General features: G+C 42.3%; 1 protein-coding gene across 1 annotated transcript in view; it reads right to left on the reverse strand.

The window, feature by feature from the left end:
• ACTR8 (actin related protein 8) overlaps window positions 1-13,022 on the reverse strand; it is a 14,976-nt gene extending 1,954 nt beyond the window's left edge. Inside the window, exons 1-12 of the mRNA XM_037040688.1 lie at window positions 12,769-13,022; window positions 10,154-10,324; window positions 8,208-8,318; window positions 7,473-7,577; window positions 7,021-7,194; window positions 6,381-6,474; window positions 6,034-6,166; window positions 4,613-4,766; window positions 3,771-3,866; window positions 3,159-3,299; window positions 1,177-1,441; window positions 310-473 (exon numbers count right to left, since the gene is read on the reverse strand). Of these exons, the coding sequence (XP_036896583.1) occupies window positions 310-473; window positions 1,177-1,441; window positions 3,159-3,299; window positions 3,771-3,866; window positions 4,613-4,766; window positions 6,034-6,166; window positions 6,381-6,474; window positions 7,021-7,194; window positions 7,473-7,577; window positions 8,208-8,318; window positions 10,154-10,324; window positions 12,769-13,014 (1,854 nt within the window). The 5' untranslated portion in view covers window positions 13,015-13,022. The remainder of the gene's footprint in view (window positions 1-309; window positions 474-1,176; window positions 1,442-3,158; window positions 3,300-3,770; window positions 3,867-4,612; window positions 4,767-6,033; window positions 6,167-6,380; window positions 6,475-7,020; window positions 7,195-7,472; window positions 7,578-8,207; window positions 8,319-10,153; window positions 10,325-12,768) is intronic.
• Window positions 13,023-13,796: the final 774 nt, after the last annotated feature.

Consider the following 13,796-nt stretch of genomic DNA (forward strand, 5'->3'; position numbering starts at 1 on the left):
GGCTGACGGCGTGACACAGGCTAGTCTTCCCCTTGCTCCACCATCCTTCCAAAGGCAGAGTCAGCCCTGCTAGCTTTGGAGAGCACAGCAGGGACTTAAACCCAGGAACCTAGTCCCCCTCATCCAAGCTCCTTTCCCTATACCTGTGACTTGCTGTAAGTAGTAATTCCACTTGACCCAAATCCTCAAGAACTCCCAGGCACAAACTTATGACCTCCAGGATTTCATCTGCCCACACACATTAGAATCAGAAATAATCATTGCTCATTTCATCTGCATACAGTTCAACCTGCACCAGCAATAACATACCTTAGGCCTTGTGATCACTTCCACATTTTCAATAATCCGCCTAAATGAAGGTGGCATTTTGTTGAGAATTCTGTGCTGCAGAAATTCTTGTGCTTTATGAAACATCAAACCACCTCCCACCACCAGGATGGAACTGTACATCTTCTTTTTGGTATCATCAGATGCTGCAAAGACAGTGAAAGCCCTTCCAGGCTTTTCCTCCGTACGTACCACCACCCGAGGCCACACCAGCACCATCTCCTGCTTGGGTAACTGCCAGAGCCTTCTCAAAGCTCTCTCCAACCCCTCCCTACGGTGCAGCCCGAGTAACCTTGCCAACACAAACGTGAGTGGGTTGCTGTCCCTACTCTGCTAACTTACAGCATGAACAAAATCTCTAAGGGGGCCTAAAAAGTCCAGTGTGGTGTGTACTCAATTTTCTAGCTTCATCCTCGCACCCTGTGTCCCAGCCACTGCGGCCCCCACAGCCTTCCTCCTCAGCCTGGAATGCCACCTATCCAACTGGCCAACCGCCAGTCACTGCCCAGACCCCTCTCAAGTGGCTCTTCCCCAAGGAATCTCCCCTGACTTCCACCCTCCACAACTCCCCCTATGGAGTAAAGATCCCTTATTAAACCCCTCAATCAGCACCGTTTAGTTCCATTTTGTTGCACCTGCCAGTTGTAATTTCACATTTGTGTGATAATTTCCTTATTTTGGTCTCCTTCAGTGAAGCCAGGAACCAGCGCCCAACACCCAACAATGCAAGCACAAGGCAGGTAGGTGCTTGACTGGTTTTGAATGTTACGCAGCACTGCACAACCACACCCTAGCTTGAACCTACTCACTCAACTGCTATCTCCCAGCTTGCCCACCCTCCCTGCTTACAGCAGCAGTCTATGCTGTGCAGGATGGCTTTATCCAAGCCCAGAGCTTTCCCTTCAAACAGTGAGATGGCAGTCTTCCTTGACATCAGAGCGGTGAGGGCCTCCTCAGAGTCATTGCCAGCCATCAGACAGTCTCCCTGGGAGGGTCCCAAATCCACCTCCTGGGAATGGAGTCTTTCTGGAAGATCAGAGGACTGCCCACGAAGATCCCCTTCAAATCCAATGGGTTTGGATGCAGACTTTCGGTCAGCAGTAGCTTTTGCAGACTTTAAATCAATGAAAAGGACAATCAAGTAGATAGTATGATATGACAGAACATTGCCGATGTTCTCCAGCTAGCCCTCCCGCCACTAGATGAGGGGGACCCCTTGCAGCACAGGTTTCCCCAGCTGGGTGAGCGTTCCAGGAACCCATCTGTAGCAGTGTGCCAGCTGCTGTTGTTGTAAGAGGCTGCATTTAGCTTCAGTGGATTTTTTGAAGACTCTTTCAACACACTTGCCCATTTCACGACGGGTGATTTACAAGTGCACCAGCCCACACCGCACTGAGTGTTCAGCAGTTTTTGACAAAAAGACCTCATGACTCTCATGCCCCACCTTCCCTATTTACCTGATCTCGCCCTGAATGAATTTTGTTTGTTTCCCTGATGGAAAAAAACCATCAAAGTGGATTGTTTTGTTGATGTGGAAAAAGTAAAACAAAAAATGGCAGAAACACAAAAAGGAATCAAAATCGACAAGTTCAGAAACTGTTCTGAGCAGCAGAAAAAAAAAGTCTTGATGGGTGTATTGCATCAGGAGAGTACTTGGAAGGTAACTGAAGTTTAAACATGTAAGAATAAATGCACAATTTTTTATAAATAAATTCTGGGCTTTTTCGGGGGGGCCCTCTCCTCATACACTACTATACACTAAGGCCTGAGGGGGTAACCTTCCCCTGCAAAAAACAAACAAACAAACAAAAAAACCCAAAAACCTTAGGTGTGGTAAAGAGAGGAAATACACCACAGTGTACAACCACCCATTTGGCTGTATACCCACTTGGGAGTGAGGGGTGATGGACAGAAGAGGATGCACTGACAGTTCTAAAGGCATTCCTGGCAGGCAGAGCGGGTCTCAGAACCTTACTATTATGGGTTGGAATTTAAAATTGAGATGTCAAGTGTAGACAAGCTTTTATTCCCTTGAATTGAGTTTTCAAGTGGAGTATTTTAATGGAATTCTTGCACCAGTGACTGTTACGAAATTCTCATTTTCAGACCTTTTCTAACCACTTTGTGTCCCTCTTTGGGATAGGGAAGAGGACTAGAAAAGACTAACAGCCCTTGTCCTACCACCATGAGCTGCTGTCTTATTAGCAGAGAATAGCCTGCCCCTGCATTAGACTTCCTGTTACTGGGGTCAGCACTGGACAAAGAAATTTAGTTTTCTGCCTATGCTACACACCTCTCATATAATTAAATATAGGTGAAATTATACTAGAAATATTTACTATAGAAGAATATTCACAAGTAATTCCATTAATTTAACCTTTAAATGTGTGGACAGGTATTCTAAGAATTGGATGAATCCCTGCTGAACAAAAAAATCTGTCATCCAGATTTCAAAATTAGACTCCATCTCAAGTTCTAAAAACAGTGTCAGCCCTGGCTGGTGTGGCTCAGTGGACTGAGCACTGACCTGCGAACCAAAAGGTCGCTGGTTTGATTCCCAGCCAAGGCACATGCCTGGGTTGCGGGCCAGGTCTCCAGTGGTGGGGCTCACGAGAGGCAACCACACACTGATGCTTCTGTCCCTCTCTTTCTCCCTCCATTCCCCTCTCTAAAAATAAATAAATAACATCTTTAAAAAATAAATAAAAATAAAAACACTATCAGCTTTCGGATGCTGTCAGACGGCAGCGACTACTGTGATCCATTAGTTACGGGCAGACTTCTCCTGTGGGGATAACACCGCCTGCCTCCACCCCAGAGTCCCCGCAGACCTGCTCTTGCTTGCTCTGTGTCGCCAGCAGGTAATGCTCATCATGAGGATCCTCAGGATCACCCTGGGATCTGTGCTGCAGAGTTGTCATTTTTTGTCCAATGATTCCAAAGGTTGATGGATAAAACAAAGCCATTGGAGCCTGTGCATGGAAGAAAAAGCATGGTCAACCCAGCATACTGCACCCTGAAAAAACTGACCCATTAAATTTTGTTCTTCCAAAAAGCAAAACTGGCTGATTAGATCCTAAAAGTTAGACTGTATACTGTTCTTTTTTGGAGGAGTAGCATTGTTTCTTTTGTCCAGATAAGAAAAGTCATTTATCATCTAACTGAAGTGTGACATGGCACCAGAGACTCAAAGTAAATGCACAGTACACAGTAACCTACTTTATAATGAACTAATAAGAATGGAGCCTCTCTCTAAATGACTAATCACATAGTGGCTAATTGCAAAGATGGTCCTCAGATCTGTTCTAACTTGGAACTGGTTGTGAATAATCTACAACCAGTTCACATCCTGACCTCCTGAGGTTTCCAGCAAGTAAACAGTCTCTCAGTCTGAGCCTGGCTGGCTTTCTTTCTACCCACGAAAATATATACCCATATGTCACCTGGAGTTTTTCATCTCCTAATCGAAACTGGTAAAGCAGGGCAGGGGAATCTGGATGTCGAATCTGAAACTCATGGTCCTGAAGCCCAGAGATGTCCTGATTCCAGGAAAAGATGCTGTCAGTGAATCAGTAAAAATGCATGTAAACTCCTCAAATTACAATTCAGCCTCCTACCACCTAAACCTCACCTATAGAAAAGCTGCCCTACAACTTTCTACCACACCCACTAAAACTTAAATGAAGAGTTCAATGTTAACTTGCTTTCTTTTGACCATTTGTGACATATCCACCACCTGCATTTTCTGTTTTCATTATTGATAAATACTAATACAATGACCCAAATCAATAAGCAAATGCTCTCAATAACTGAGGAATGTTACCTAGTCTTATGTTTCTTAAGTTTTTTTATTCAGAAGTATACTACTTGAAAAGGTAAAAAAAAAAAGATCTAAAACAGAGTATAAAAAGGTAGCAATCCAGATACAGCAATGATTAAACGGTGACTGTTCATAATACTAAGAAAGTGCTTCAAATGATACCATTTTATTAAATGTCTGTGCATACGTTTTACCTGCTACTTTTCATCACACCTAAAGGGTCATCTTCATCCTTTATCAGGATGATCAGAGCCTATAGAGAGAGATATCTGCTAAACTCTTTTTTTAAAAAAAGCCTTTTTTCCAGAGCCAGAGACACATCTACACAGCTTTGACCTCACCTAAAAACTCACACTCCTTAAGGGCTTCAGCTTCAAGGCTTTATCAGCTTAGGTTGAAAGGGTAGCATGATACCGTTCAAGTTTTTCTGAAAACAAAAAGAGTCAATTTTGATTTTGCTCCCACCTGATCTAAATGACAGAAAGTTTCTTTTAGGTGCTGCAGAAGAAGGCAATCCATTTTATTTGTTAACTGGCATTCTCTGTAAGGGAATCCAGCTCGCTGCATCAACCAGTAAAAACATCTTGATACATCAGATCCTCCATATGCCAGACAGAGCCTATAGTTAAGGGAAAAAGCAGATGGGTAATGTCAGTTAAAAAGGTACAAAGCGTGATTAAAAAACTCAGGCACAGTGAAACAGCAAGATTCAAGAAATGTTTGTGATAGAAATACGTTAAAGGAAGAACAGATGGATGGATGGGAGGCAGAAAGGGAACTCTGGAATAAACCAGAGGTAAGGCACCTAGAAGCAGTCACACTGTCTGCAAAAAATATCCAAGAAACAGAAAACACACTGTTAAATCCAGCTCATTTCCAAGTCAGTATGTTTACCATCTGATAGCTGTTTGCCTATATGCATTCTCTGGCATATAAAGGTGACACCATAAAGACAGACTTATGAGAGAAATCTGAGCGGATACTACCCACTAATTGAACACGTCTATAATTTAGAAAGACCACTGCTACATTATTTTAGTGGTTGGAGACCTAAATGCAGTGTTTTCTCCATACTTTGGGAACCACTGGCATCAGACAATATAAACAATGGGTGGGCCATCTGGGTTGTAGAATGCATTGTAATTTGGGATTAACCTTTCTCATGGACTTACTGAGACTTGGGACCTCTTTTAAATTTGTGTCTATACCTTAAGATTCAAACTGCCTAATGTAAGGGACATGGAGAATTACAGCATCCTGGGAGCGCAAAACGCTACAGAGGCCACGTGTGTACTACCTGAGTGTGCTTGCCTGTGTCGGGCTTGTCTCAGGAAGGACAAGCAGCAAACCTACCCCTGATGGTTATTTTATAACTCTTCTGTCAGTGGTGACAGACACTTGATCACCATGAAGTTACTCCCTGAACACCATGAGTAACTTTATGGTGTTCGATGACTTTTTTCCTGTCTTATGAAAAGAAAAGCAAATACTTGAAATGATAGCTAACTAGAACTCACACCTGAAAACTTATTTTCTCCTGTGCGACTTGCCAAAATCAAGCTTTGTTGTGCATGATCAGTATCTCCAAGCTGGCCCACAGCCAAAGACAGAGCTAACCTCTAGGCTTCCTCTGTGGGGCAGTACAGTGCACTCTAGGACTTTCAGGAGCTGCTGATGTGAACTTACATTAGAGTTCCAAAGGCAAGGGTAAAATCAGCTGTGTATAGCCCTGCCAGAATTTGCACTTCCACCATCTTGCTGGAGTCTTATGAAAAATTTGAAAATATAATTCCTTGTAAGTAATTCCTTTCTAACTTGTGATGCTTTATAGTTGAACAGACTATGAGGGGAGAGGGATGGAGAATGGCACCCCCGAAGTTCTTTACCGAGTATTCCGATGGGAGACCCCATCCTCCACACAGCACACACTTGTCTTCTGGTCCCCAACATCTACAATACACGTGCTGCTTAAACCACTTCCAAAAGTGGCACACACAGACTCCTGATGGACCACAATTCCTAAAAAACAAAAGGCAGAGGAGCAATCAGCTGCAAAGCAGTAACTCTCTGAAGACAAATAATCAGCTGAAGTCTGGGAACCTCTGGGCAGATATTCACGCACTGCTGAGCCTCTCAGATAAGCATTCCAATAAAGCAGTGAATTGGATTAACTCTGTCAGTAGAAAAGAAAGAATCTCAATTCAAATAGGTTTCACTGGAATATCAGACATACCTGAAAAACCCATCTTCATTAGGATCATATTCACTAATTCTTTCACATGCTGTTTATTATAGATATCTGGAATTAACAAGATGCATCTGTAATACTACGGAGAAGAACAAAGAAAACTGGTTAAATGGTTAGCAATGAAGTCAAAATAAATTTCACACCTGTCTTCAGAAATACATCCATAATACTAAAAGAAGAACAAAGAAAAAAAAAAAGGTTATCACTAAAGTCAGGTCTAAGTAAACTTCACACTTTACAGCAGTAGCAGCAATGGTCAGAGGCCCAGAATAAAAGCTCAAAACTCTCTGCTATATTTTGGGTTTTATGAGAAAATAGGGAATTTTGAATTTTTTTTCTTTGAATTATTTAACACTTGTGAAATAAAAATAAAACCGATGTGTCTGAAAAGGTCCAGAGAGAAGGCACAAACATGAACACTTGCTGCCTGCAAAGGAGGAGACACCAAAGAAACAAACTGAACAAGAAAAAGAGAAAGCATTAGAGGAGAATTCAGTGGCGATACCCTCAACACCTAAGGCCGAGAATGCTTCAAAGACCCTGTATTATAAACAACTCAGTGATGTGCACTTTTATTGACCAAGATTCTTAAAGATTATCCAAGTAACTGGGAATTTGAGCTTACCTTTAAATCTTTCAATGGAATTTCCAAGTACTTTTGTATTGCATGAGACCATATTACTTCAATATCCGCCAGAACAGCTGTGAGGGAGCCCCCAGGTCCTGGGTGAATATTTAACTGACCTCTTCTAATAGGCCAGTGAATATTGTAACAGTCCAATGGATTAACATACAAGGCCTAGAAAAGGTGGGGGGACGAGCATGTTGTTAAAACTCTTCTCTCAGGGTTTTCTGAATTCAAGTTTAAAATTCTAAGGCTAGAAATTATCAGTAACTTGCTGAACATTCTAAATGTTGAGGGCGGAGTATCTGGTACTTCAGGAGCCAGTCTATCTATCTGGTCCTCAAAGCAGGATTATAGAATGCTTGGACACCTCAACGGAATGGCAAAGGAAATGAGTTTTACAATTAGGATCTGGTTTTCTTCTTCCATTTCATTATAAAGAAGTTTCTTACCTCTTCTCCTACCAAAAACTCAGGGTGATGAGATGTGTTTGTCCATTTATTTCCAGAACAATGATCTAAAATTGCAGGTCGTATCTGCTTGTTGTAGGAACGTGCCTGAAACAAAAGCGCATCACATATTCTCTGAATTTGTGAAGAAAAAAAAAGGGGGTAAGTGTAATGTAAGTCATCTTCTCTCCTTTCCCCCAGAACCAGATACAGTGGCAAATTTTAATCACAAAGCCAAGATATTTTGGGAAATACTGACTGCTAACAAAAGGATTCTCTTGCCCTTTTCCACAGTCTTGATTTTTCCTGTGATTTTTAACACGTGGGGCTGGGCTTCACAGCCAGTCCAAAATTAATACCGCACTCTACCTAAAGCTGAATAGAAAATTTACATAAACTCACAGGTATCCCTAATTGTTATTGCTTTAGCACACTACAAAACAAATGTGGTAAGAATGTCGCTTCCCACCAAGGTCCCAGAATTATACACTGAAGACTCTCAAGTAAACTGTCAATTTTGTCAACTTGTGGTAAGAAACACCACATTATAAATTACTTGGCTTGCCTAGGCATTTGTGACACCGATTCAGGTACACTATAGGTAGTTATGAATTGTTTATCTTCCTTTTTCAAGAAAATCCCTTCTTGCATTTGCAAATTAAATAGGTAGGACACATGAATGGCATTATGATGTAATAGCTGTTATGAAAGATTAAATATGAAAAGTTGAGGTCCAACCTGTTCAGGGGACACAGGAATCCGTCTTGTACCATTTGACATCTTTTTAGACCATATCGCCTGATCCACCATTTTAAGACCATTTTGTCTTTGTTCATTACTTTCAGGTTTCTAGGAAAATAGAATTAAAGATGAGTGGTGCAAAGAACTCAGTGAAAAGGGAAGGCAGCCTGGCCAACTACTAATGCAGCAACGGGGATGCTCCCCTGACAACAGGTAGAGTTTCTTTAATCTCTAACACATGTATTGCTCTCCAAAATTCAAAGTAATCTTTCTATTATTTATAAATTTAAGAAGTCATAAAAGAGCCCTCACTATAAACCAAGTATTTGGAAAAAATCTATTAACTTTGAATGACTTTGGGTTCACGAAAAATGTTCATAGCACTAATCAGAACATAGCTACTTTTACATTTACAAAGTATTTGAGATGCTCTCATAGATTCACATCATTTCATGTTTACGATTTTATAACAACATTGAGTCCTTCATGTATTACTTTGCTTAATCAACAAATGTTCAGGTAATTTTGATACTGCAAAAAATATACCCATAAATTTTTATGTGAAATGTTATCTCTCTTTCAATTTTTATTCTCTACAGTAGAATTGAAGAATTAAAAAATGGAACCCTAAAGCTTACTATCAGAATTACAGAGAATGTAAGTTCCTAAAAATATCCTCGATTTAAAATTTAGAAGTGGATTACAATGGAATACACATATTAGCACCTATCATAAAATTTTTTTCCTGATGATTACCATTTGCAAAATAGGATAAAGTAAATGTTTACTGTAAAGAAATACATTTTTTTTTTTGCCCTGGCTGGGTGGCTCAGTGGATTGAGCACTGGACTGAAAACCAGAGGGTGGCTGGTTTGATTCTCAGTCGGGGCACATGCCTGGGTTGTGGGACAGGTCCCCAGTAGGGGATGCATGAGAGGCAACCACACACTGATGTCTCTCTCCCTCTCTATCTCCCTCACTTTCCCTCTCTAAAAATAAATAAATAAAATCTTTTAAAAAATACATTTTGGGGGCTTTTACATTATAATTTAAGATTGCAATAAGTACTCAGTGTAGCAATTGGATTTGCTTATGAAGTGAAAATATGACTTTATTTTAAACTCTAAGTATCCGGAAGAGAAAAATCAGAAGTCAGTTAATAGAGACCAGAATGTATCATTTTAAGTGAATGATAATTCTGTACCTTCCATTAAAAAATCACATTCATCAATACCCAGTTCACCCTGGAGGGTTAAAAAACTTAAATTTACTTTTATTACAATTATTTACTTACAATATAAAATTGCTAGTTCTGATGAAAAGTGATTATTTGTAACCCTGAATGATGCTATTATTCTATTATTTTTTATTTATTTATTTTTAAAAAATATTTTTATTTATTTACCTTTAGAGGGGAAGGGAAGGAGAGAGGAAGAGAAACATCAATGTATGGTTGCTTCTTGTGCATCCCCTGCTGGGAACTGGCCCCTGCAGGGAACTGACCTGCAACCCAGGAATGTGCCCTGACTGGGAATCGAACCACGATCATCTGGTTTGCAGGCCCGTGCTCAATCCACTGAGCTACACCAGCCAGGGCCTATTTTTTAATAATTTATTTTTATTTATTTACTTTTAGGGAGAGGGGAAGGGAGGGAGAAAGAGAGAAGGAGAGACATGTGCCTGAGAGAAGCATCAATCAGTTGCCTCTTGCATGCCCCCAACCTGGCATGTAACCCAGGCATATACCCTAACCGAGAATCAAACTGGTGACCTTTTGGTTCACAGAAATCCATTGAGCCACACCAGCCAGGGCTGGTGCTATTACTTAATAACACAAGGCTATGTAGATGTTTATTCAAGATGATTGCATACACTTGCATGTCTAAGCCTTCCCAAGGAAACAATCTTGGGATTTCTCACCAGGTCCTCCATTTCCAACTTACGTTTAGTCCCTCCCTCAGGAGCCAGTTGTCCTTATACAGGGGCTGGCCTTGTTGTTTGTGTCTTCGTGCAATGACATGAGGAATGCTGGCAGGAAGTGTGTCTGTGGCTCGACCAATCCTTAAAGTTGTTGAACCTGGGTGTATGACAACAATGAAGTTGCTCTGGATTTGCTGCAAATATAAAGGTGTGTGACCTTAGTAAATAATATGCAGGCAAGGAGTTAAATAGCATACAAGTAACAGGACAAAGAAGTTAGTTTTCTGTAATGGTCATTAGACCCTTCAAAATAATTCAGTAAAGGGAGTTCTTTGAGAAGCATCCAATTAATCACTGCTCTCTACCTGAATACATTTTATAGTTCTGTGTTCCTAGGATCTAACCCATAGTACATAGCCCAACAAATATTTGTTTAAATGAAAAGAACCATGATTATTCAACGCAAATTAACCTACTGGGCATTTCTGTGCCAGGCATTGTGAGCACAATGGTAACCAAGACAAAGTCCCCCAAATCAGAGAACTTTTCGTTTACTAGGGAAGACAGTTAAACAAGGAATGAGAGTGTGGGGAATACCATGACTAGTGGAGTGCTGGGTTAGGGTCAGTCTGGGTTAATCTGACAAGACACTGGGGAAGAAAGAGCAGAGTTCATAATTCTATCCTCCTAAGTCAGAACACTTTGCTGCACTGCACAATTCATTCTAGGGAGATGATGAACAAGGACTGACAAAGCAGTGCAAATCAGGACAGTGGATGACTACAAACTTTACTTTGAGATGGTAATTGTTTTAGAACCAAAATTCTCGAGAGGGCAGAATATAATCTGAATCACTTGGGGAACCTTTACCGTGTAAACTTGTTGAGGGACCCAGTTTCAGTAGGGAGTAGGGGAAGGAAAAAGGGACTCACAATCCCCTTTGGCAACAGGATCCTTTCGTTAAGAACCGCCATGCCAGCCTGACTCCTTAGCTAGCACCTATTCTGTCCTGTGCTTGAAGCTACAGTTGGGTCTTATTGGCATGTTTCCATTCAAAATATTTCGGTACTTGGCCAACAGATAAAGTCCAGACCTGCAAGAGCAAGGCCCTGCCTACTTCTCAAGCCTTACTCTAGAACCACTTCTTTTTTGGTCAGTACATCCCACATACCATTTCCTGGATATTATTGTTTAAGATGAGATCCAGTTAACAGTACCGGTGCTGCAGAGGCCACAGAAAACCAAAGAGTGTTATACAACTGACTGAAGTTAAGGAAATGTTGCTATAGTGATTAAGGACCCAGGCTCTGGGTTCACACACCTGGCTTCAAATTCAGACCATGCCACTCCCTTCCTCTGGATGAAGTTCCTACCTCTTAGAATAAACAAGTTAATAGGCAATCATAAGCTCAGAGTGTGGCTAGGTCTTCCAAAGTTCTCCTGCCTTCAGAAATGGCCAGACTCTCTGACTTACATGACCTTCATGATATGGCCCCTGCTAAGATCTCCAGTCTTATCTGTTGCTCCCTTACTCCCTTGATTCCATACATCCTGATATCTAACACTTCATACCCTCTTAGCCTTGTTCTCTTCCACGCTATGCTCTCCCTCCCTGAGATTTCCCTTCCCCCTACCTAACTTTTAGCCTCCTTCAGATCTTAGTCCAGATGTCAACTCCTCCGAAAACACCATCCCAGACCACTGGGCCTGGAGGAGGTACCTGCTGTTGTGTGCCCAACACTTCCTTTAGGTCCTCTCCACTGTGGATCCCACACCCCCAGCACTCCTCCCAGCCTCACCCTCTGGGTGGGAGAATCCTAGAAGGTGGGAACCAGTAAGCCCTCACAGGCCATTCAGTCTACCCCTCAACTAGTTAAGTGGAGAAACTGACTCCTGTGCAACACTAATAACCACACCGAGGGCTTACCATGTGCCAGAAACTGTTACGTATTTTATAGCTGCCTGGCCAGTTGAGCATATACTTAACACACGTACCAGGAACCTACCTCAGAGATGTCCCAGAGAAATTCTGAGCATTTAAACAACGCCTGATTTCTGTAGTGAATTTTACACTGCCTTTGTCCATTTTCCTATGGGAATGCTGGTATTTTCTTCACTGAGTATTCATAATTTACATATAAAGGCCCTTTGTCCACCATGTACTGCAAATAATTTTTCCGAAATGACTTAATCTTTCTGTTTTTGACACACACCCACCCACCCACCCAATGTCTATTTAGACAAATGTCTACTCTTCATTCTACTACCTGAGAGTCCTTAACAAAGAAAAAGGCACGAACCTCTAACTATCCCTTACCAAATAACCTGGCTCCCAGTGAGCCATAAAACCTGACACATTTGGGATGTAGGTGACAGCCTATCCCTCGTTTCAAAGCCAGGGAAGCTGGGGCTCCCAGAGGCTCGAGGGGAAGGACAGGGGACGGGGAAGACGCGGTCCTCACCCAGCTTGCAACAATACGGCAGGAAATGAGCAACTCCTACACCCACCACCCATGACCATGGGGTCAGAAGCCTTCCACTGGCTTCGACTTCCTCCTCAGACCGGAATGCGGAGGTCCGAGGCCCAGGTGCAGGACCCTCGGCAAGTCCCACCCAAGACCCACCCTTAGCTCCTAACCTCCTGCAGGGACTCCGGCACCAGGGCAGGTACGATGGGCCGCTTCACCCCACGCTGCTCCTTTTCCTTCTCCCCACTCTTCTCCTTCCCGTTCTCCGCGTCTCCCTTCTCTGCCTGGGTCATCGTGGCCGCAGAACCCCAGGAACCTCTACCCTCCACCCACACCGCAAACTGGGAAACATAAGGTCCCCGGCGCAGGCGCCGTCTCCCGGCTGGCTGCCCACAACCAAGATGGCCGACAGTCATGCCACAGAATCCCGGAAACAGAGGGGCGGAACCTTCCGCTTGGGGGTGGGGCTCCGGGGAAAGCTGGAGTGCTGCGATTGGTCTTAGCCATAGCATGCCTGGGATATCAGGTACTTCATTTTTTTGAGCGCTTTGAGGGACCAGCCAATAACCAGGATCTCGTTTCATCCTCACACCTGTCTCTCCTGGATTCCCAGACACCTTATGTACATTAGTTCTCTTATTTCACTGGTCCTGCTCAATCCAGCCCGATGTTAGGGTTCTCTGGTGCTAGGTCTCCTCTTTACACACTTTTTGGATGACTTTACCTAGTTTCATAGCTTTTAAAGGTAACTCCCAAATATATACTTCCAGCGTGGAATTCTCCCTGAGATCCAGATTGATATATTTCGTATCTCCCCATGGTTATTAACAAGGCACTGCAAATTTAAGTATGTCCAAAATGGAATTCTTGATGAACCCCCACTTTTGTGATTTCAGTAAATGTCATGTTGATACCATCCCCACACTTATAAATGGATATAAAGATGCTTTTATCTCAACACTTTGGTTTCAAAACTTGTTAAACACTGGAAGTAGTAGTATGTGTATTATTCATTCTGACAATAAATATTTCAGTGCCTATTACCTGCTGGGGAAAAAGTATTGGGGTAAAGGACAAAATCTCTATTTCATAAAGCTTCCATTCTGGTGGAAAGAATGTTAGTTACCAGCATTCAGGGAGGGATTAAACACAAAACAACTGTTTAGATTTCATATTTGTCAAGATAGCACCGAAGTCC

This window comes from Sturnira hondurensis, unplaced genomic scaffold, assembly GCF_014824575.4.
Source record: "Sturnira hondurensis isolate 20B ecotype Veracruz unplaced genomic scaffold, ASM1482457v3 Scaffold0002840, whole genome shotgun sequence".
In the NCBI taxonomy this organism is placed as follows: Eukaryota; Metazoa; Chordata; class Mammalia; order Chiroptera; family Phyllostomidae; genus Sturnira; species Sturnira hondurensis.